This window comes from Maylandia zebra, linkage group LG4, assembly GCF_041146795.1.
Source record: "Maylandia zebra isolate NMK-2024a linkage group LG4, Mzebra_GT3a, whole genome shotgun sequence".
NCBI classification, from domain to species: domain Eukaryota; kingdom Metazoa; phylum Chordata; class Actinopteri; order Cichliformes; family Cichlidae; genus Maylandia; species Maylandia zebra.
The window spans coordinates 12,480,122-12,503,617 of NC_135170.1; the positions used below are offsets into that span (position 1 = coordinate 12,480,122).

Consider the following 23,496-nt stretch of genomic DNA (forward strand, 5'->3'; position numbering starts at 1 on the left):
CAGTACAACTACAGGAAATGCTGTTCACTATGTCAGTAGAAAGAATATTAAATATTTATATATATATTTATATTAAATATTATTTTTTAATATTTCTATTTACAGATATTTATATAAGAAGAAAATAATGTTAACATTTTTACTACTTGGGTTCATTAACCCCTCTAATGAAATAATCTCGTACTTCTAGGGTTTACAAAGTTTGGGGGAGCTGAGTTGATTCGCACGCGCTGTGAAGCGGAACCGTTTCTGTCAGGCCATGCTCAGGGCACACACCACCCTCACCCCCTTGGTCTGTCCGATAACACGCCTGAATGAAAACCCAGGAGCGACGCCACTGTCGGTGAAGGTGTATTATAGTACTAACATCGACTGCAGGCTTCTTCTGTGTGTTTTTTCCTTAACTGTCAGTTAGGCATATCTTCGGCGGGGTGAGTTTGCTTTTATTCCTGAAAATAATGTTTGCATCTACGAACTATTTTCATTAATCATGGCCCGCGGTGCAGCAAGCTAACGACGTTATTATGCGTCAAACGGTCGCCGCGTCACAGATGAATTCACATTTCTAGAAACTTCTGACCTACGACCCCTGAAACAGTCAATACTCATAGGCGTTGCGTGGTTGGTTCATTTATAAAGCTTCAGTAGCGCTTGGTGCTGGTTTTATATTGAACTGTGGAGCTGGTTACTGCGCACGCTCATTCAATCCTTGTGCGTTAGCATACCTAGCTTACGGATGCTGTCATTTGTTTACGTGCAGCTAAACACAACTCCGGACTTTGCTAAGCTGTTGATTGTTTTTCCTCTCTGGTTTCCCCCTGCACCTAGAGCTCCGTCTGGTGGACGTGAAACTGCAGCATGGACCCACGGAAAGTGGCCGAGCTGAAAGGCTTCGTGCAGTTGTGCGAGGCTAATCCCGGGATCCTGCACCTTCCAGAGATGGGCTTCTTCCGGACGTGGCTGCTAAAGTCAGTACACTGGGAACTTACCTGTTGCTAAAAACAGTGGGAAGCCATTGTCTAATGCTGGTCTTCCTGGTTTAAGGAATCACAGATGATTTTTTTTTTTTCATAATGCCAAAACAAGTGCTTAGGTGAGATCTGAAACAGACTGTAGAGTTGACCACATGCCCTGTTCCGCCCACCTAACGGTAAAGAACACGGCCCCCCCACCGTAGGGTGCACAAAGCAAAGCCTCACAACACAACTAATTGTTAAATTAAAACCCCAGAGGTTGTTTTGCTTCCGTTGATGTTAATACCTCAACTCTGCAATGCAGAAAACTGTTTTGTTTTTTCATCTGAACAGCTCGGACTGTGGTACTATTATTTGTATATATTTTTAAGGTGCAGTCACTTATTTTTTTTGAGTTTGTTTAATATAAAAAGATATTGTGCTTAAGAATATGCATCAATTAGTGTGTAATTACATTTCCAACAAATTGAGGTTCTCATAAACTAATTAGTTCTCTTAAAAAAATACAGAGGAGCAGGTGTCACTTTATGGAAGCCGCCATGTTACCCTGCAAACTTGAATACAGTGACTGACATGTACATCACTGTATGTGGGTAGAGACCAGCAGCATACGTCAGAGGCCGCAGAGAAATCGTAAGCGTTCGCGTACGGTGGAGGTGAGATTTAATTTGTGTCTGCGCCTTCCCACTCAAGATATGAAAAGTTACACCTAGGTTTTATCGGTCCCCTTCACCAAAGAAGTGAAAAACGCACGATGGCATCTTAATAAAACATCATCCTCTTGCTCCTCACCTCAAGCCTCATCTCCTAAATTGAACTCAGAGAGGTCTAACACACAGAAACGTGCATAAACGTGCTTATTTATTCTTGATATTGTCACAGTTGGGTATTGTCAGCCGATTAGACACGCGACCCTCCTGAGCAGACAATGAGCAGGCTAAACAACAAAAGTTGGTTATAAGCTAACATTATGCCAGGTAATTTTAGTCTCTTGTGTCCTAAAAATCGCTGTTCCATGTGATAAACAAACCTCAGTGACACTGTTATCTGAAGAAAGCGATTCGTTTCAGACTCTTTCAAAGCTTTCACAGTTTTACAGCTGCCTCCAGTGTAAATAGACCTAGAAACACATTGACAACTGAGGTAAACAGCTGACTGACAGCCTGTACTCAATACAGATGAACTGCAGTCAGTTGTTTGTCCTGCAGAAGTTCGATGGGATTATGCACTTGAATTGGGGGGGTTTAAAAACAAGCTGAAATCAGTTGACTGCAGTCTGCAAAAGACTGACATCTGGTGGTGAGATTTTCAGCACTGTAACTTTAACTAAAGTAGCAGACTTTTGTCTGTGCTGCTGAGAATTTTTAGAAATAAACTGCTTGGAAAAACTGAATTAAAAACCAATTAGCCAAAACATTAAAAACTAGACTACTAGTATTCAGACACCCACCAAAGGACAGATCTGATATATGTGTGTGCTGCTGAGCTCTAACTTAATTTTTTAACACCTAACTACAAATCATTAGTTTTCTGATGGATTTGAATACAGGTTTTGTTTTACTACACTCTTGGGCTCACCAGGAGCCCACTATGATTGTTGGGGGTCTGACACAACTTCCTGTGGGGATAAAAGAACGGTCTTTAAAGGTTTGGGACAGGTTAAATAGGGTTAGGTAGGGTAAGGGGCTAGTGAGTACACCTTCTCAGCATCTGTCCTCACAATTATTATCATAGAGGCATGTGGGCCAAAATCTCAAATCAAAGTTCACGGAATGAATGTTTTAAGGTGCCAATATATCGTCCGCTGTGATCGCTTTGCTCACTCCGTACCGTCATCACACAGATACAGGCTTATACTGGTTGTTAAGCCATGAAAAAGTCGCTGCAGTATTTTCCTAAATGATAGTTGTTAGGGCTCCGACAATATCGCATCACAAGTGCCGATAAGAAAGAGAAGGAGTCAAAACTTGAAGCCAAGACTTTGTTGAGTGTCTTTTTTTAGGGGGGGGGGGTTGATTCTTTCTACACACGTTTTCAAACAGTTGCAATATCTCCCTCCGGGCGTCAGTACACGATCGTACACTTGTGTCTTCAAACAACCTGCGACTTCTGCGGGGCAACGAACCAAGTTACAAAACTCAAGAGGTGCAGAACCGGCCAACACGCCACAAAGATTGGGTCTCGCAACACAGGATGTGATCTCAAAATCATCATCAGAAACCAGCGACCCAGGGATCATTAAAGTGGCCTTACTTTGTGCGCTGCTTGTTTTACTCAATTTAAGCTCACTTTTTGCAGTTTTAGATGCTGTGGTTCAGTGAAGTGGTACCAAGGAGAGGGACGTAACTTTAAATCTGATGGTGTATATGATTTGATTACACTAAAATGTTGAGAAATTAACTAAGCAATATGTTCAGGTGAAGTAACCCTGTTGCAATATCTGTTTAGGCTTTTCCTCCAAAACAATGTCTTAAAATTTAATGTTTTGTGTTTATTTTATTGTTCTGTTTTGCAGCATGGGTGCAACAATCCCTCCACCACCCAAGACAAGTGACTCATGCCAGGTGATGCCTAAAATATTATTTAATTGCCTTTTACTTCATGCTAATGTCAGAAATTACACCTCATCGTAACAAAGCGTGCTTTCGGACTTGTAGGGTGGCTGTCCCTGTGGCCCTCCACCCACCGCAGCTTCGCCTCCTGAGCCTGAGCCTGCGCCTGCTGTGCCGTCTGAGAGCGAGGAGAGTGAAATAGGTACTGTATGCCCCACTCAACACTTTGTTTCATGACAGCCTGGAGCTTTGATTTACATGCTGTAAATTTAATAGATTAAATGAAATAATGAACACAATTTACAGAAGATTTTTTTTAATAGAGTACACTTTAACTGCTAGTCCTTTATTTATCAATGAATGTTTTAATTAATTATAAATAAACAGAAAACACTTCTATTTACATCCTATTAAAGCATTTTAACATCATTATTTAGTACTGAAACAGACTCAGAGCTTACCCGCAATCATCTAAATTCCTTATTCTAAATATTTCTAAACTATAACAATGAGGGAGTTAACACAAGAATCAAGTAAGAATACTAAAGAGAAATTACTTGAACAGTTACCATCAGGATACAAACATTAAGTTCACCAAGGAGGATGCCGGGGAAAACACACAGACATAAACATATTAAAAGATATCCAAACTGGGCCTTTATCAAGTCACCAAAAATGCACCGAAAAGAACCTGAAGCATCAACCAGTGAGGAGCACAGTGACTGGGAGAATAACGCTGTCATCCACGGCACTTCAGACCCAGCCACACACTCAGACAAAAACCCTAGCTAAACAACTCAGTGCAGAGAGGAGTGCTTGGTTATAGACATGAGAGCGACCATTCCACAGCCACATGGCACAACACCTCTTCTACAGGATGAGACTGGGCTGTATGTTTGCCTTTAAAGGACAAAGGATGCTCTCCTGAGGATTCTAATGTTCACATTTTGGACAGAGAACAGGAGGCAGTCTACATCCAGTTTTGATTTAACCACCATTCGTGTTTCCACGCTGACAATCCCGTGAGCTTTTAGAGCTGAAGGGGCTTACTGGATGAGACGTGAAACCCAAAAGAAGTCCAATTGGCTTCAACTTGAGCCATTTCAGGTCAGGATAGAATTTTTTCCATCCAGGCTGAAAAAGCTAATGCTATCGACAGATGGAGCACAGTGGAGATGTGGCTGGACGCATGTGCAGAAAAATAGCTCACTAACAGTTCTGATGTGGTCACATAAAAATTGGTGTAACATCCCAACATAGAATGTTTTTACATTATATCCCTTGTTGGTAGCTGAGATGTGGTGCAGTTTTTGCTAGCTGTTAACCTGTTTTTAAGCTACACCAATAATTTCATTGAGCTTATTTCAGTTAGTGTGGAGCTGAGTAAACGTTCCCCGCCAACAATAATGGTTCAGTCCTGCAGTGATGCTGATGCGAGTAATTGTCTACCCTCCAAGTTATAAAACAAACTGCTCCCGTCTTAATTATTTATGTTATGTTTTTGTGTTTGGTTTCTCAGAAATCGACAGAGAGGGAGTGATCGAGCCAGACATTGATGACCCGCAGGATATGGGCGAGCTTGAAGACATTGAGGTAAAATTATGCACATACATTAAATCAAAATTTAACCCTATCTTAGTTGGAAGCTGAGCCCCTGACTAAGATTCAGAGACAGAGAAATTACTATATTTTAAATTTTAGAGAGACTTGAGGCATAGATATCCATACTCTCCCACAGGTCACAGAGGAAATGATGGACCAGGCCAATGAGAAGAAGATGGAGGCCATTAACGCTCTAGGAGAAGGTGGGTTGATGGTCTGTTTACAATGAACAGTGAATGCAATTCCTGAATGCTTCTCCCTGTACATGGAAGAAGAAATTAAAAGGACTCTATGATCTGTAATGTCTCATTTTAAATATATTTTAGGTGATCTGCAGAAAGCTCTGGATCTTTTCACTGAAGCCATCAAGCTTAACCCCTGCCTTGCCATCCTCTATGCCAAGAGAGCAAGGTGAGAGTCCACTGTGTCCTTCATTTGAAACCACCGCCTCTTCTTCCCTCAGATACCGTCTGTTCTGAATGCCTTTGAGTGTAACTGGTTATTCTCTTCGTTTTAGTGTCTACATCCAGATGCAGAAACCCAACGCAGCCATAAGAGACTGTGACAGAGCCATCAGCATCAATCCAGACTCTGCACAGCCTTACAAGTGGAGGGGGAAAGCTCACAGGTACGAGAGAGCTTCTGCTGCACAGGCAACATAGCCAAACTCTCATTCCAAACTTCCGCAAAAGCATCATTCAGGCCTGAATTACTCCCCTAAATGGGCTGGTCAGTGCTCATGATGTTTGCAGTGATAAGACATGCTTTTATTTTGAAGGCGAATATTGTCCATTTCTGGTTCATGTCACACTTTTTCAGCTTTCACAACCAGTCGGAGAGTAAAATTTTAAAGTTTGCAGACAAGTTGATGTCTTCCATGCAAACTACATGTGACAAGGTTTTTTGGTACAGCACCCTCTTTTACCTAGCAACAGCCAGCAGCCCTCAGCAACCACCAATCACCAAACAGATGGAGGAATGTGCATTTTCCCTCTTGGCCTGTGTGAATGGGGCCTTAAAAATGCTCCAAATAGCACCAACAACAGACAAAAACACTTCAGTGAGTCAGATTAAGGGAGGTGATGTTAAGCAGATCTCTGTCAGCTCTGCTTCACTGTATTCAATTAGTTCAGTTCGGTTTTATTTATTTAAAAAAAAAACTTGTTGGGGGTGAAGGAAAAGGAAAAAAAGGAGTGCATAGGGAGATGACGACAAATGAAAGTAGAGAAAATGTAATGTTGCCCAGTAGTGGCTTCTTAACTAAAGGATATTTCAGAGGGTGTCTGTCTCTTGAATCCAAACTGGGGCCTCAAAGCTGAAGGCTCTGCCTCCCATTCTACTTCTAGAAACCACAAGTAAGCCTGCAGTGTGAGAGTGAAGTGCTCTATGAGAGTAACAGGATGATTTGATGAGGACTGATTGATCAGGGTTTTATATGTGAGGAAAAAGATTGTAAATTCAATTATGGATTTAGCAGTGAGTCAGAGAAGAGAAGCTAATGTGGGAGAAATTTGATCTCTGTGTCTAGTCTCTGTTGGTGCTACAGGTGCAGCATTTTGGATCAACTGAAGGCTTTTTAGGAGCTTTTAGAAATACCTTTAACTCAAGCAGCCATATAAGTCCTAAAGAGATTAAATATGTGAGTTATTAAAGTTCTGAAGAAGGTAACTGGAAATGGAAACCAAATATTGTCAGTAAATTGATGTTTGTCCTGCTGCAGGCTGCTGGGACACTGGGAGGAGGCAGCCAGGGACCTGGCCACAGCCTGTAAACTGGACTATGATGAGGATGCCAGTGCAATGCTGAAGGAGGTCCAGCCAAAGGTAATAGTGAAGTGAACAGAAAGATTAAAAAACGCTTTGCCACAGTTTCATTTTTTTGGTGGGAACAGTAATGCAGGTAGTTCAATATGTAGAAGGTTGCAGTTAAACAGCAAAGTCCTGATCTGTTTACACGATCTTAATGCAGATGAACTCTTTGTAATTTTCAGGCCAACAAAATCATAGAGCACAGACGCAAATATGAGCGCAAGAGAGAAGAGAAGGAGATCAAAGAGAAGCAAGACCGGATAAAGAAAGCCAGAGAGGAGCACGCACGGGCTCAGAGGGTGAGTTGCTGGGAGGAATTCCACAGATTTTCCAGGAGTGAAAAAATCCAAAAACTGTATGACACTGATGAATGTCTCATTCATTGTTTTGCAACAGGAAGAGGAAGCACGACAGGCTGGAGGAGGATTCTTCCCAGGTAGGAGAGCAAAAGCAACTCATTTTACTGCCGAATGCCTTATGATGGAGTCCCATAATTTATACTCCTGTAAACACTGATTGTTTTATTGATCATCCCGTGTCTGCAACGTCCAGGGTGAGAACAATGTGTGAAGCTGTGTGTTCATGTCAGGGTTCTGTTATGCATCCATTTATTAGACACATAAGTGCAAGTATAAGTCTAATCATTGCTTGGCAGGTCCGGGTGGATTCCCAGGCGGATTCCCAGGTGGAGCCGGAGCTGGTCCCGGCATGGCTGGTCTAGGTGAACTCCTGAAAGATCCTGAGCTGCTTAATGCCATGAAGGTGACTAACTCTGTCCTCCACATCACAGCTGTCCCATGGTTAGGGTTGGTTATTTTAACACGTAACACGGTGCTGAGGAGAGTCTTGTAGACAGGACGGCTAATAGAACAATTTTGATGCGCACACTTAGACCAGGGAGCTTCAGGAGTGGGTTGGTTGTTTTTCCACACAGTAACAAATGATTATTTTAGCCTTTAGGGCAGCATGGAGATGAATTTAGTTGTTGTTCTAATTTTTACTCACTGACAAAGCTGTCTGCACAGTGTAGCCAGCACCTCAATAAAGGCAGATACCTAGAAACTGTATTTCTACTTGGTTTAGGAAAAATTCTCATCGTTTTGACATTTAAAAATCATTGATGTCACCTTTAACATTATGTCAGCAGCTATTCTCCACCGTGAACTATGTTAAAAACAAACACTGCTCACGCCTCACAGATGACAGCTTACTGTCCTGCGTAAAGATGAAAGTGACTTCGTACAGCCCCGATTTGCAGATGCTGTGTGCAGAGGTTCAGGAGCAGAAGTCCCATTGTAAACATATCACGGCAGACCTGACGATGTTTGCATGAACACGCTTTTCAGCTTCTCTTTATTGACCACTTTTCACTCACGGTTGCTTTACGCATACAGCCGCCTGTAGCTTTGCAGCTCACAGCCCGACACACACCAACACAACAGCATAGATGGCACAGACGTTAAGGCGGCGAGGCGTGATTGCGTGTGCCGCTCAGGTGTGTCCGCCTCCCCTGCAGTGGCGCTGCAGACCACGCCCCGCCAGACACATTAACCGGGTAAAATACATATTTAGGCAGAATTTTGCAAATATCTATTTTTCTTTTTTAGCAGCATAGTACTTTTTTTCCAGTTATTTTTTTAAAAGTCAGGTCAAGGATCCAAAAGCCCAAATAAGGGTGGCGGCTCACAACAGTGTTTGTTTGCTGAATCATTTTAGTTCAGCTGGGTGTCTTTCCTTTTGTTATATTTCTTTAAGAGTTCAAAATGTGTTAATTACATAAATAAAATGTAATTTTCTCTGTAACACTTCATGGATTTCATAAGCAACACACCTTAGTTGTTCACACAAAGCATAAAGGTAAAAAACAATATATACAGTGTTATCTTCATTTTAGATGTCAAAAAGTATTTGCTGCTCCCAGTGTTTTCGTTTTCATGGAAACCGGGTTCAAATGGCTCTTTGGGTGTTAAAGGTTGCTGACCCCTGGTCTAGTCAGCCGATCACATGGCAGCAGCCTTTAGGCATGTAGACATGATCCAGATGACAAACTGAAGTTCAGACTGAGCAACATACTGGTGATTTAAGTGGCTTTCAATACAACATTGTTCTTGGTGCCAGACAGGCTGGTGTGTCTGGATTTAAATCAAGTTCTTATGCTGAACAGTACATAAATCGGGGTAGGCAACTCCAGGCCTCAAGTGCCAGTGTCCTGCAGGTTTTAGATGTGTCCTTGATCCAACACAGCTGATTCAAATGGCTAAATTACCTCCTCAACATGTCTTGAAGTTCTCCAGAGGCCTGGTAATGAACTAATCATTTGATTTAGGTGTATTGACCCAGGGTGAGATCTAAAACCTGCAGGACACTGGCAATTGAGGCCTGGAGTTGCCTACTCCTGACATAAATCATTCAGCCACACATGGCTGTTATACATTGTTGAATCAGTAAGACCACCATATGACCTATGGTTAAAAAAAAACAAAAAAACATCCAACAGTTTTTGTTAAGCTGATTTGGAAATGCCCTGGGTGAGCAAAGTTGACCCCATTTTTGTCCAATATCCAACTCCAGGACCCTGAGGTGATGGCCGCCTTCCAGGATGTCGCCCAGAACCCGGCCAACATCTCCAAGTATCAGAACAACCCCAAAATCATGGCCCTCGTCACCAAGCTGAGCTCTAAATTTGGAGCTCCTCCACAGCCATAGACAGGACGGGACCGAAATGGGAGAGAAGAACGAGTGGATATGTGGTGAAACAATCTGGAGAGCAAAGCTTTTCAACAATTATTCACTGTGTGTAGTTCAAACAGGGGAGCAGGTGACGGGTTATCTGGCATGGTGTAGAGGAAGATTGGCAATTTCTTTTTTTTTTTTTAATGTTCTTAATCAACCTGTTAGCACTTAGCAACATGTCAACAAAGCAGCCCGGTGGTTAGGAGTCAGGTCTGATACTTATACACCCCGTCCAGCACATCTCAGCTGGGAATTCACTTAAACCACAGGTTGACGTTTTCTAACCTGCGTCATGAACAGCCAAACCGGGAGCCTCCTGCATTAAGACGCTAGCTTAGAAACATTTCTACCGCTGTTTAATACTCACTATGATTTAGCTACTGGTTTCTTTCTTTCTGTGGACGGAGCTGAACTCTCACACCACTGTGGGCCCTTCTTGTTATCAGACGTATTATTATAAAAAGTATTGAACATGTTTGACCCTGTTGGAAAAATTCACAAAAATAAAAGCTCTGTTCCTGCAAATCAGGTTTGATCTGCATTTCTAGTTCTGTTTCCCGTTAAATGTCATGTGTAAAAGAGTTCACTCATTTTTATTTTGACTTCAGTTTTCCTGTGATAATTAAACTGGAAAGAATGATCAGAAAACTCGACTCATCTTTAAACCTGTCATAATCATTGCCTCAATCTGTTTACAAACACATCAGCTGGTTCCAAATGTGGGTCTTTAAAGGTACTTTGATAAATCCGGCCTGGTGGGAGAGTGGGCCACCAGCTACTTAATCCATCCACAACATCTGTCTTTCAGCCAGAGGATTACCACTCTAACACGCAGCCGGCTGGGCTCTTATCAAAGCAGATCTGACTGAGCACTGTCCTGTCACAGCAGACGGCTGATTTGTCCTTTGGATCTCCTTCATTAACTCAGTCTTTTGCCCACAACCCCTGAAAATGTGCTGCTTGTCCCTTCCTCTTTAAAATTCCGACAACACAAGTCACACAAGCTGTATTTTTCACAAGATTCCTGTTTATTTCTGTACTTACAATATACCAGAACAAAATACATGAGAAACAGCTTTTATAAGCGGGTCAGAACAAGGATAAAGTGAGGGTGCTGCTTGCAGAAGCCAACAAAGGGGTGAAGGATAAACGAGCTAGTGTCCATATCTGTGAAAACATGACAGAGAGGATGTTCTGTCAGTACAGCTCTTCAGTTTTAAAGAATAAACAATTTTCTCTGCGGGTCAACAAATGATCAAATGCACTGTTAACCAAGGAACCCCTTAAACCCTTGTGATTGGACCACACAGTAAAACTGTATACAATGTAATGCATGGTACTCACTTCTGAAACTCCCACTCCCTGTTGTCCAGAGGACACACCTGTCTGGTCTTCAGCCAGCGAGAAATACAGTGGAAGTGGAAAGCATGCTGGAAAAGAGAAACAGTAGAAGGATGGTAAAACTACCTAAAAGAATTTTATTTAACAAAAATAACTTCTCTAGTGGAAAATCGATATTTTACTTCAGGTTTACAATATTTAAGTATCATGTATTTTATTTATTATTAGTCCTTTATTTATCCAGGCAAAAATCTCATTTCCAAGAGAGACCTGGCAATACTGCTAATACTAATTCTTTGTACTTCCACACGACAACAATCAAACTTTGAGGCACAACTGGAAAACAAAGAAATAGATCATGTGCGCTTAAAATAACAAAATGACCAGAGGATCAAGTTATCCCAGATTATTTAAAACCATTTTTAAGGATTTGGGAAACTTTAAAACCTTCCATTTAAATAGTGTTCATTGCATGTATAGTTCCTGCATATAAACCTGGCATGAGCAAGCTCTTATAAGCACAACAGCCTTGTGCAGGAAATTCCTATTAAAGTTCATTATGATCAATGTTGGGAAAATCGCTTCAGAAGTTATACTAATATTAATTTGTGTTTAACATGATTCCTCTCACCTTTATGGATCAGCATGCTGATCATTTTTGATAATGATATATCATCTGGAAGATCACCTCTGCCCGATACATAGAACTTCCTATATCTGCCCTTCCTGGCAGCAGAGATGATTGTTACAGGAGGTGCCTGTCATCGTCTTTTTAAGATCACTCCTTAGAAATCCTAATCTGACTTTGTGAATCTGCATGTTTTCAGTATGAATGCCAAATTTGAACAGGGAGCATCAACAACTGTCAGTGCTACAGACACCAGGGTCAGACTGTGAAGACTCAGTTCTACTGTGATATCCTGAGTTGTCCCAGGGAGATCATTCAGTAGAAACAACCTGAACTGTGGAGTGCAGGGCACACACACTTCCTATGACTTCCTCCTTTGTTCCCAAAAAATAATTTCAGACACCCATTTTCATCTTCTTTGCTGTGTGTGAGATTGGCTTTTGTTGCCAATCACACACAGCAAAGACAGAGAGAAAACAGAGAAAATCAAGTGGTCAGATCAGGATTTTTCTTCCACAGTGCAATTCAAACAAAGAGCAATGGTCTTAAAGGGGAGCTGAGACCATTTTGATCACACTGTACATGTTATATAGAAGCTTACATTGCAAACACCCCAGGCTACAGTGCACTCTTCAGAGGTTGCAGAAGCTTGGTTGGCCTGGCACTCTATGCCTAATGGGTGAGGAGGGAAAAGAGAAATGTGTCAACATAAAAAGCACCATATCACCTACAATGATAAGCAAACCTCATTTACTGTCAAAATGTTCACCAAAGAGATCAAAGACCAAAATGTAAAACTGAACTCACAGAGATCCATGATGTGGTTCCTACAGATAGCACAGTTGTCCACCACAATGTCCCAGGCCCAGAGCGCCACAGCATTCCACTGAGGGGGGAAAAATAAAATCACACAAATATATGATCCAAGATTCATAATCTGGAGATTATTTAATTTAAAAAATGTCTATATCCCCTTATTTGAACCACACGAGGGCCAGCAGTGCACAAACTGCTGTGACTTGAGGGGCACTTTTTGAGCTTAATAACAAACATGACATAAACATATGTTTTATTTAAAAATATATATTTTAACTTTGGTTCATTATGAGTGTCAAATGTCTTTTGATTTGAAAAAGAAGAAGCAAAAGCATCTCTTGAGTGTCTGTAAGAGGGCCTTATCCACTTCCCCATCCCAGAAACACGCCTGAGATGTTACTGTAAACTCTATAGAAGTCCTCAAATCATTAGAGATTTAAGGCATGGGGCCCTAAATATATCATTTGAGTCTAGCTTATTGAGAAAAGAATAGCATAAGAACGAGACACACAGTCGCCATCGAAAGCATGTCAAACGTGTAAACATTATTTTTAAATACAAAACAAAAATTACGTGTGATGTGTAGCTAGGCTAATTCCGCCGGGGTACCGTTTGAACAGCTGATGTGTTTCTGCCCATTACACCTTTGTTATTAATTCAGAGATATCTGTAAGGGCGTTGATTCTCGGCCCCTTAATGGGAAGTGCAAATTCGTGGGTATTCGTTACTAACAGCTACAAGCCTAGTGTCCTATGCCACAGTGACATAGCGCTAAAGTTAGCATGCTAGAGTTAGCTTAGTAAAGGCAGTGAGCGGCACTGAGCTATGATAGCGTCCATTGTTCACATTAGACAGCTTCTTAGTAACTCCCCGGTGAGAGACTTTTTACAGCCATACCTTCTTTACTTCAAATCGTTTCTTGCTTGCGCTATTAGTACCGCTCGGTGTATCCACGTCCATTGCTGCTGCCATCTTGAACGGAAGAGTATGACGTATGAGCCAAATCAGGCGGAAGAAGAGCGGCAGTTTCCGCCGTCGAATTTGAGAAATTTTAAAGCGTATTATATCGATATTTGACGGTGTAATGAAGACAGATCATAGTTATTTTCTTATATTTATTTCAAAAGCTAACAATGTTAACTTTCATGAACACAAAGCGAAAAGCTTCTCCATCCAAAACATTTAGGTTCCACCGAGATTTGAACTCGGATCGCTGGATTCAGAGTCCAGAGTGCTAACCATTACACCATGGAACCCCCACGACTAACCCTCAACTACAGCTCAGTATAAAGGTAGGTATCACAGACACAATGGTCTGTCATTTCCAATTAGATATAGTACACTCAACAAAAATATAAACGCAACACCTTTGTTACTGCTCCCATTCCCCATGGGATGGACGTAGAGACCTAAAATTCATTCCAGATACACAATATAACCATCCCTCCCAAACAGTGGTCACAAATCAGTCCAAATGTGTGGTAGTGGGCACATCTGCTATATTGAGATAATCCATCCCACCTCACAGGTGTGCCACATCAGGATGCTGATCTGACATCATGAGTAGTGCACAGGTGTACCTCAGACTGCCCACAACAAAAGGCCACCCTGGAATGTGCAGTTTTGTCTCACAGCAAAATGCCACAGATGCCACAAGCAATGAGAGAGCGTGCAATTGGCATGCTGACAGCAGGAATGTCAACCAGATCTGTCGCCCGTGCATTGAATGTTCATTTCTCAACCATAAGTCGTCTCCACAGGCGTTTCAGAGAATATGGCAGCACATCCAACCGGCCTCACAACCACAGACCTCGTGTAACCACACCAGCCCAGGACCTCCACATCCAGCAGGTTCACCTCCAAGATCGTCTGAGACCAGCCACCCAGACAGCTGCTGGAACAATTGGTTTGCACAACCAAACAATTTCTGCACAAACTGTCAGAAACCGTCTCAGGGACGCTCAACTGCATGCCCGTCGTCCTCATCGGGGTCTTGACCTGACTCCAGCTCGTCGCCGTAACAGACTTGTGTGGGCAAATGCTCACATTCGATGGCGTCTGGCACGTTGGAGAGGTGTGCGCTTCACGGATGAATCGTGGTTCCCATTGTTCAGGGCAGATGGCAGCTGAGAATGTCCCAGTTCTTGCATGGCCAGCATACTCACCGGACATGTCACCCATTGAGCATGTTCGGGATGTGCTTGACCGGCGTATACGACAGCGTGTACCAGTTCCCACGAATATCCAACAACCTCGCACAGCCATTGAAGTGGAGTGGACCAACATTCCACAGGCCACAATTGACAATCTGATAGACTCCATGCGACGATGTGTTGCACTGCATGAGGCAAATAGTGGTCACACCAGATACTGACCGGTTCTGGGTCCCCAGACCCCCAATAGCGCAGAAAACTGCACATTCCAGGGTGGCCTTTTGTTGTGGGCAGTCTGAGGTACACCTGTGCACTACTCATGATGTCAGATCAGCATCCTGATGTGGCACACCTGTGAGGTGGGATGGATTATCTCAATATAGCAGATGTGCCCACTACCACACATTTGGACTGATTTGTGACCACTGTTTGGGAGGGATGGTTATATTGTGTATCTGGAATGAATTTTAGGTCTCTACGTCCATCCCATGGGGAATGGGAGCAGTAACAAAGGTGTTGCGTTTATATTTTTGTTGAGTGTAAATTGTTAGAGCACAAATGTTGCTAACACTGCCAAGTAGTTTGAATTACTATTGATCTCCCATCGATGCTACGGTGATAAGATCAATACTTTGCTTCTATCCTATAAGTTCAGTTTGTAGCCCACTGAATTTTGGAATTAAAAAACTATAGCTCAGACATGCTGTATGAAAATATCTGAAAGATTTTGTATTTACCGTCACGTCTAGAATATTTAAAACCTATAGCACATTTAGATAACAGATGTTGACCAAAAGTGCTTAAAAGACAGGTCTAAAAAAAAAGAATAGTTTTAAAATAATTAAGAAGGTGAAAGATTTGTTTTGTTGTCGTGTTAACTAATTATTGTGGGAAATTAAAAAAAAAAAATCAAAGTGATTTTAGTGGTCATTAAAATGTGTTCAGAATTTGCATATTGATGACTATTTCATAAATCATGAAACACTGATCTCCCTTACATAAGCTGCCCTTATAGGCTAAAAATATTTGTATTGGTATAGGGAATACTGGCTTGATATCAGATCAATACCAACATTTGCAGTACTGCACATAACTAGCTGTGTTTGTCCGTTTTTGTTAGCTTTCAGTATGGATACACCCATAGATAAGATTTTTTTTTGGCTATGTGGTTCTTCTATAAACTACACTCAATTCCAATGTGGGATATTGCTGTGCCGTCTCACATAGGGACAATGTGGGATAACATGGCCTCGCTGATTTCACCTATAGACACTTGACGCTTGGCCTCTGTAAATTAGTATGTGCACCACTAAATATACATTTCTGTAATATGCATAGCAGTTGGGCTCCTCTAAAAATGCGTTGTTATTCTCTCTCAACAAACCTTTTTAGTGTTGCATTAAAGTATCCCTGCAAGAATGGTGAGAGATTGGCTGAGTGACTGTCAGGTTTCCTCTGACTTTTTGACTTTGATTTTTCGCTTGGATACAAAAGACTTGCATGGCTCAACATTTTAATTTAGAACCAAACAAATGTAGCTTTCAAGAAACCCAGCTCCTTAACACTCAGGTTTATTGCAAAAAAAGAGGAAAAGGAAAATGAGTTACATGTTCTCATTTCAGTATCTTCTTTTTCTTTGTTACTTTTGGTGGCCCAGGTTTTCTTTGAGGCTGCTTCCTGGGCAGTTTGGTGACTTTAGCTGTGGTCTGTGCTTTGACTTTTCGGGATTTCAAGGAGTCTGCTTTGGATTTCTTCACTTTTGGATATGCAGCACTCTTCTTTTCTGGTGGAGAAATGTTCTCTGGGCAGGACTTGAAGACGTGGATGCCCCGGACCTTCTGACCTCTGAGCTCAGGAGGGTGACCACAAGTTGTGGTCAGCTCCAAACTAACATTCTCCATCCACCTGAGCCACAGATACAAAGAGACAGAGTCAGTAAAGCTGTCAGTTCATTCTAACTGTAGTCCCAGGTAAATCTTACACCGACCTGCGCAGAGGAAGCAGAGAGCAGTCACAACGCAGTGGGTTGTCCTGCAGGTCCACAATCTCCAGGCCGGTGAGTGGGCTCAGATCAGGAAACTCCTCCAGCTGGTTTCCTCTCACAGTCAAAGTCCGCAGCTCTGAGGCCAGCCCCAGCAGTGCATCCTTGGAGATCTGCACAGTGGTGCAATACAAAGAGTTGAAAAGAAAATTCTTTATCTTGAACAAGCCCTCAGTGCAGTGAATAATCAGCACATATTTTCACATAAACAGTACAGTCACGTTTGGACTAGATATTGGAAACCTGGCTGGTGTTCAAATACTGACAATGCTGAGAAAACATAAACACGTTGCAAACGAACTTGTGATATTAGCTTAAAAGGGTCTCTCGTACCTTTTCCATTCCCATATGATCCATGTAAAGTCTCTTCAGACTTTTGGATAAGGGCTGGAAAGCATTTGGTCCCACCCAACGAACTGAGTTCCCAGAGAGGTTGAGCTCCTGCAGATTAGGGGTCTCAAGCAGAGCGTGGGTGGGCACCTCAGTCAGCTGATTTGAATCCAGGTGAAGGGTACATAGAGAGTCAGAGTCAAGAGCGCCCTTGGCAATGTAAGTTAAGTTGTTATTGCCCAGATATAACTCAGTAAGTTTAGAGCCCAGTGAGGACAGCAACCCACTGGTCTCAAGTTTAGAGATGGCATTTTGCTCCAGATGTAACACAACCAGACTTGGTAAGAGTGACAGAGCTAGAAGAAAGACACAGAACAGCCATGTTTTAGTTCCAGTGTTTCTTGTAGATAGTATCTACTGAGGCAGACTTAATGTAATTTTTCCACTGACCTGATCCAGGGAACTGCGCCAGCTTGTTCCTCTCCAGGTGGATGTAGGTGAGCTTGGGCACTCCAGCAAAGGCCTTGGGGTCCAAGGACATGAGGTCATTATCAGAAAGATACAAATACAAAAGGTTTTTCATCCCTTGGAGGGCACCACCTTCAATTTCATGGATTTTGCAGGACTGCAAGTGAAGAGAAACAAGTTGGCTGCTGCCTGGGAAGCTGTTGGCTGGAAGGTAGTGGAAGTGATTATCGTGGAGGTCCAGCAACTGCGTCTGGGCGGGGAAGCCTCGTGGGATTCTAGTATGGCCCCGACCCTCACATGTGGCATGCTGGGTCTCAGTCTAGAGAAAATCAGTTTTGAATGTGAAACCTGCAAAACGTCTCAGTGGAAATAACAAACAGTCATCGAGGAAGTACTCTGAGGGTTTACTTAATAGAATACCGACATATCACAGTGCTCTGAGACACTGATAAACATATGAGTAAAACAGCTGCCTTGTAGCATGCAGCATTAGCCTTCATTTAAAGGCCTTTGAAGCATTATTTGTGGTGTGCCAAAAATCTACCACTATGTTACCCATCTACCTACAGTGGAGTTTTAGAGCTTTCAACTCAATTTTATTCATATAGCATGGCCACTTGATCCAACCCCTAAATATATGCTTTATCAAAACCCTTTTAGCATAGCTCTCTAGCTTAAAACTAGAGAGGGTGTCTGCCTCCTGAATCCAAACTGGAAGCTGGTCCCACAGATTAGGGCCCTGAAAGCTGAAGGCTGTGCCTCCCATTCTACTTTTAAATATCCTAGGAATCACAAGTAAGCCACAGTCTGAGAGCCAAGTGCTCTACTGTGATTAGCGAAGTAAGTAAGTACAAGTGAGCCAAGTGAGAGTGTGGTAAAACAGCAAATCTATGAGAAACTGGAGTTTTTATTTTTTCTTCCTGCTTTCATTGTGTCCCAGAAGTGTTTTCTGTCTCCAACTTACATCACATTCACAGTTAGCTGGACACTTGACCTTCTGCTTTGGCTTGGCAGTGGCTGTGACCGTGGGTGGGACTCTTTCCGTACTCTCCTCCTCCTCCACCGGTGACTCCCCCCTCCTGCAGCGCAGATCCAGAGGAGACACCGCCTGCAGAGGCTCATCTGAGAGGTGAGGAGGTCCAGAGCAGGCCCCCAGCAGCTTCACACCACTAACTCTCGCCCACTGCCTCAGTGGAGACATGTAGCAGTTACAGTAGATGGGGTTCCCTTTAGAAAAAGTAAGAAATGCCTGTTGGTCAGCATGTAAAAATGACACATGGTATGCTATCACCCCCCTACATCTTTCTTTCTTGGCCTCACTATGAGACATGAGAAGTCAGATCACTTACATCTGCTGGTTTGGAAAAAATGAAAGCCTGTTATGTTAAAGTAAAAATCTGTGTCCAATAAAAAATATCAGAACACAGGCTTTACCTGTCAGGTTGAGGCTGGTGAGGTCTCTAGGGCCTGAGAAGGGCTCCACGTACCGAAGATGGTTGTGGCTGAGGTCAAGGTGTGAGAGGAGGGGGGCTTGAGAGAAGGCCTTGTCTGAGAGGTCCTGAAGGGACATGTGGCTGAGGTACAGGTGTGTAAGCTTTGCCATGGAAACGGAATCTTCCCCGAGGTAGACCATGGGGTTGTGGTTCATGTGCAGCCGTGTGACCTCACGGAGTCTTAACAGGTGGAGGACATGGCAATTTAAAATTGTCACTTAAAAGCTCACAAATTTTACTACATATATATATATATATATATATATATATATATATATATATATATATATATATATATATATATATATATATATATATTATTGACTTCTTTCTGAGTGCTGCTGCAGCTGAGGATTCAATGCTAAACACACATTAAAACACACATATCAATACGTCCCATAACAGTCGTCCAGGTTGTCCCACCTCGTCATTGTCTGTGTGGGGAAGAACTGCAGCTCATTGTGATCCAAGTCGAGGCGGCTGAGGGTGAAGAGCCCAGCAAACGCCTCAGGTGCCAGGTTGTTCAGAGAGTTGTGGCTAAGACGAAGAAACTTAATGTTCTGCAGCCCCTTGAGGAGGAAGAGGAGGAGAAGGAGGACCGTTGTGGAATCGCATTACCAAACACATCCAAAAAGATTATTAACGTATTTACCCATAATTTGGAGTACCTGGAAGACCATGTTAGGGATGTAAACCAGCTGGTTGTGGGTTATGGCCAGTGTGTTGAGGAAGCCGAGCTGTGTGAAGGCTCCAGGCTGGATCTCCTCGATGCGATTGTTGTCAAGTCGCAGCTCTTTCAGGGAGGAGAGACCGTCAAAGGACTCCTGCAGCAGTGAAAAGAAGAGAACATCATTCTCATAATAAAGACTCGAGAGGAAAAACTGCGGGCCTCTGATCTTACTTGGTAAAGGATTTCAATTTTGTTGTGAGCCAGGTTTAGAGAGACCACTCGGCCAAGAGTCCGAAAGGCGCCCTCTTTAATCTCGATGATGTTGCAGCGCTGCAGGTTGAGATGGGTGAGGTAGGGTGTGTGCATGAATGTCCCCCTGGACAGCACCTGCAAGTTGTTATTTCTCAGGTCGAGTTTCACAGTAATCTAGAGGAAACAATGAGTATTGGACACACAATTACATGCCAGGACGGAAACCAGAGTGAGGCTGGTTTATTCAGATAATAAGTCTGGTTAGCTAATCACTCTTTGGTTCTAAAATCACTCTCTCTTGATTTCAGCACTAATTACTCACAGAATGTGGTCCGTGCTTCATAATTATACGCTTTCATTCTTTCTTTACTGAGGACAATGAGTGATCATTCACAACACAGGCTGGAAAATAATTACATGCAGTATTTTACAGAAGCTTCTTTAGCAGCAGCAAACTCCCTTTAGATGTTTCTGATGTTTCACTGAGGAGAAATCTTTGTCCTATAAACCTGTTTCAGTTCATCGATATTTCTGGGATGTCTTAATTGAAAACCCTTTTCAGGTCGTGCCAGAGCATCTCAGTCAGGTTAAGAGGAGAGCATTTGAAATTGTTATTGAAACACATGCACGCGCCATCCTTCAGAGTAAAGAGGAGAGGATCCATCCAGCTTGTTATCAACCCTCAGTTTAAAAAGCCTACATGTCTAAGATACAGCAAAACCCCTGAATTCCTCACCTCCTCCACAGTCGGGGGGGACATCTGTTAGGTTCTTGCCCACACAGGCTGTTGTGAGTGTGATGCTGTCACAACTGCAGGCTCTGGGACACTTTTTGGCTTCCACGGGTAAAGACAGTGTTAAAACAAGGAGGACGACTTCAGCAGAGAAGATCTGCATCTGTGCCAGTAACACATGTTAGAAATAGAATTACAGGAGTGGCTAAAGGCCCCGGGTTGGGAGACAGACACTAGACACACTAGTTCAAGTTATAAAGCTCTTCTGCACCTTACAGAAGCAAAACAACAGATTTGGGGGTCTTGAAACATGGATTCCTCCTCATTTAGTTGGATAAAGGACTCTGCTTTTCCTTTCATGTCTATAAAATATTTTTGAAGGATTGTCATGTTACCTAAGGTATCTTTAAGGAGGCAGAAGAGCTCTCCACGGTTGAAACCAGCATAGCCTTTTACTTTGTTTGATTTCCCCTGATCTCCCACAACTGGTTCCTGGTTCCCAAAACTCAACGGTTTGGCTTTAGCAACACATGGCACACATCATTTATCTGCCATTTTTAAAATATAGATGTAGCAGGTGATGATCAAAACTGATCGATACTCAATATCTTACACTATATAGCTTAACACTGAATGCTACCATATGAGAAATCTAAACTCCAAAGAAAATCCGAGTTCAAAACCCAGACTCACTGAAAACAAGCAGCTTGGCTTACCTTTAACCATATGGCTGTGCTATCAGTGTTTCCTTGGTAACAAGAATTAGAGATGGATTTAATCTGCCAGTTCGGGCTTTAAGTTGTTCACTGAGGGCTTTACTTCACTCTGAGTGTGCTCAGTACTTACAGCCTGTGGTCCAACAGGCTAACAAACAAGACTTTGGTAAATTCTTTTGTGGTGACCCCTGATCTTTGTGTCCTCTCTCTGCAAATTAACACACTGGCTTCACATTTTCTGAGGCACAAGAAGCGAGCAGCTTCTATTTGCTGACACATGAGATGAAATAACTCACTGCTGGTTTGGAAAAATCAAGGCTTTTAAATCTGAATGCCGGAGTTTCATCCATAAGCTTCCATTATAACCTTAAAAAAGCCTGCTTCATCAGGCAATAATAATTGTGTGAATGCCTCAAAGTATTCTGTTATTTCTGCTAATTCCGGCTATATCTTTTGGTATTTATTACTATTATACTTTTTAAAATATTACACTTTTTTCCTTTTGTCCCATTGAAATGAATGGAAAACTTCCACAATTCTGCTAAAACTTGCTTGTTTTTGAAACTTAACTACTTCCTCATACTTTCACGTAGAAACTCCATTCAAACTTTAAAATGTTCTCAAATTATTGGGCTTTTTATGTGTGATTCAGCTTTTTCATATGTGTTACTGTTTTAATTTAATGCCTCTTTAAGTTTTCAGTTGCAGCTTTGTGATTTTCCAGAAAATACATGCGTTGGGCTAGCTCTGTGGTCGGCATGAAGCTGGACACTCTGGTGACAGTGGCAGAGAAAAGGACATTAAAGAAACTGATGGACATTATGGACAATGCTGGGCATCCTCTGCACACGGCCATAAACAACCAGAAGAGTCTGTTCAGTGACAGGTTGCTTCTCCCCAAGACAAGAACTAACAGACTTAAAAACTCCTTTGTCCCACACGCCATCAGACTGTTTAACTCCTCTCTGGAGGGGAGAGGGAGGGGAAACAGGAGGACAAAGGAGGGGGGAACAACTAAGCTGCAGTGCCTCTGCACCTCACTGTACAATACCTTTTGTGCAATACTTTTTGTAAATAGTCAACAGTGCAATAGACTCAATACTTGAAATGTGCAATTCACTTGTATTTTTATTTTTTATTCCTATTTATTCTATTTATCCCCTTTGTATATTTTATTTATATTTGTCTCTGTATTTATATATGTGTGTGTGTGTGTGTGTGTGTGTGTGTGTGTATATATATATATATAACAGTTCTGTAACTGTAACTTCGGTCGTTGCTGTGCTTTTTTTGGAAGTCGAATTTCCCAGAGGAACCCACCCGAGGGATTAATAAAGTTCTATCTTATCTTATCTTATCTTGTTATGGTTGCTATGCAATTAACTCGGAGTGACAACTTGTCCTTTCTGAACTTTCTCTTCATGTCTGAACAACTTCTTGCTACTCACTCAATTTTCACTCAACCTCCACAAATTATACATCAAAACGTGGGGATTTTTGCTGGCTTTCAGAAAATGTCACTATCATTGTTGTGGAAGTTACAGATTTTTATCAGATCGCCTCAGAGCAACACAAAGTCTGAAAACTCTCCATAGAAAGTCAATGGAGAGTTTGTTCAAAATCAGCGCTGGAACTCTTTAATGAGAGCCATTTTCAAATCGTCATATCTCCTTAACAAAGCAAAGTTAACAAATGAGGCTTGTGCCAATTCATCTTCAGACACTGCTGACACTCACGGTCGAAGCAGTTTTTACAGTCATCTTACCGTTGAGCCATAAATTACATTTGTTTGAGGGGTGGAAATCTGTCCTTTCTGTCCGCAGTGAAGGTTCAAAGTCTGCCGATTCACCCAGTACAAGTGACAGGACAAGTGCTTCTATCCCACCGAGTTTTACAGTAGTTACACAACGTTTTGTAACTCCAAAAAACGGCGCAGTACCTCTGATTGGTGGACTGAAATTGAGCAGAACCAGGTTGTTCTGCCTCTTTTCAGCAGAAATTTCAGCGTTTTCACCTCTTATCAGCACAAATCTCAGCCTCTTCTGCTGTTTTTATCAGAATTGTCAGCTTTTTTCAGTTACGTGAGAACCAGTTTGGCTCAATGAGTAGCTGAAAAATTGCAGCCTCTTCTGCTCTTTCAGAAGAATTTCAGCTTTTTTACCTCTTTTCAGCACAATTCAGCTTCT

At 42.2% G+C, this 23,496-nt stretch overlaps 3 protein-coding genes and 1 non-coding gene across 6 annotated transcripts; 1 reads left to right on the plus strand and 3 right to left on the minus strand.

The window, feature by feature from the left end:
* Positions 1–275: 275 nt before the first annotated feature.
* Positions 276–10,317, plus strand: st13 (ST13 Hsp70 interacting protein). 3 transcript variants are annotated; one of them, XM_004575495.5, is made up of 13 exons: positions 276–431; positions 829–968; positions 3,490–3,538; positions 3,632–3,728; positions 5,046–5,119; positions 5,265–5,331; positions 5,455–5,539; positions 5,646–5,756; positions 6,849–6,951; positions 7,119–7,235; positions 7,333–7,372; positions 7,592–7,698; positions 9,508–10,317. In XM_004575495.5, exons 2-13 carry the CDS (start codon positions 859–861, stop codon positions 9,640–9,642), a joined length of 1,095 nt encoding a protein of 364 aa, XP_004575552.1. In that variant the 5' UTR covers positions 276–431; positions 829–858; the 3' UTR covers positions 9,643–10,317. The 3 variants fall into 3 exon arrangements, with proteins under 3 accessions (XP_004575552.1, XP_004575554.1, XP_004575553.1); XM_004575497.4 differs by lacking the exon at positions 276–431 and adding an exon at positions 507–621; XM_004575496.4 differs by lacking the exon at positions 276–431 and adding an exon at positions 585–711.
* Positions 10,318–10,676: 359 nt separating this feature from the next.
* On the minus strand, positions 10,677–13,508 carry rbx1 (ring-box 1, E3 ubiquitin protein ligase). The gene is made up of 5 exons (XM_004575498.4): positions 13,352–13,508; positions 12,446–12,524; positions 12,240–12,310; positions 11,014–11,099; positions 10,677–10,836 (listed from the first exon to the last, which is right to left on the minus strand). The coding sequence occupies exons 1-5, from the start codon at positions 13,424–13,426 to the stop codon at positions 10,824–10,826; spliced, it is 324 nt and encodes a 107-aa protein (XP_004575555.2). The 5' UTR covers positions 13,427–13,508; the 3' UTR covers positions 10,677–10,823.
* A 130-nt stretch (positions 13,509–13,638) lies between these two features.
* trnaq-cug (transfer RNA glutamine (anticodon CUG)) lies at positions 13,639–13,710 on the minus strand. Its single transcript has one exon. It is a non-coding gene; the product is annotated as a tRNA-Gln (tRNA).
* A 2,458-nt stretch (positions 13,711–16,168) lies between these two features.
* Positions 16,169–23,230, minus strand: chadla (chondroadherin-like a). Its single transcript, XM_024799435.2, is given in 12 exon segments — positions 16,169–16,512; positions 16,595–16,761; positions 16,982–17,334; positions 17,429–17,765; positions 18,411–18,673; positions 18,881–19,119; positions 19,363–19,508; positions 19,608–19,763; positions 19,841–20,035; positions 20,598–20,615; positions 20,617–20,757; positions 23,076–23,230. Coding segments are annotated over 11 exon segments (2,307 nt in total). The 5' UTR covers positions 23,076–23,230; the 3' UTR covers positions 16,169–16,220.
* Between the last annotated feature and the right edge of the window lie 266 nt (positions 23,231–23,496).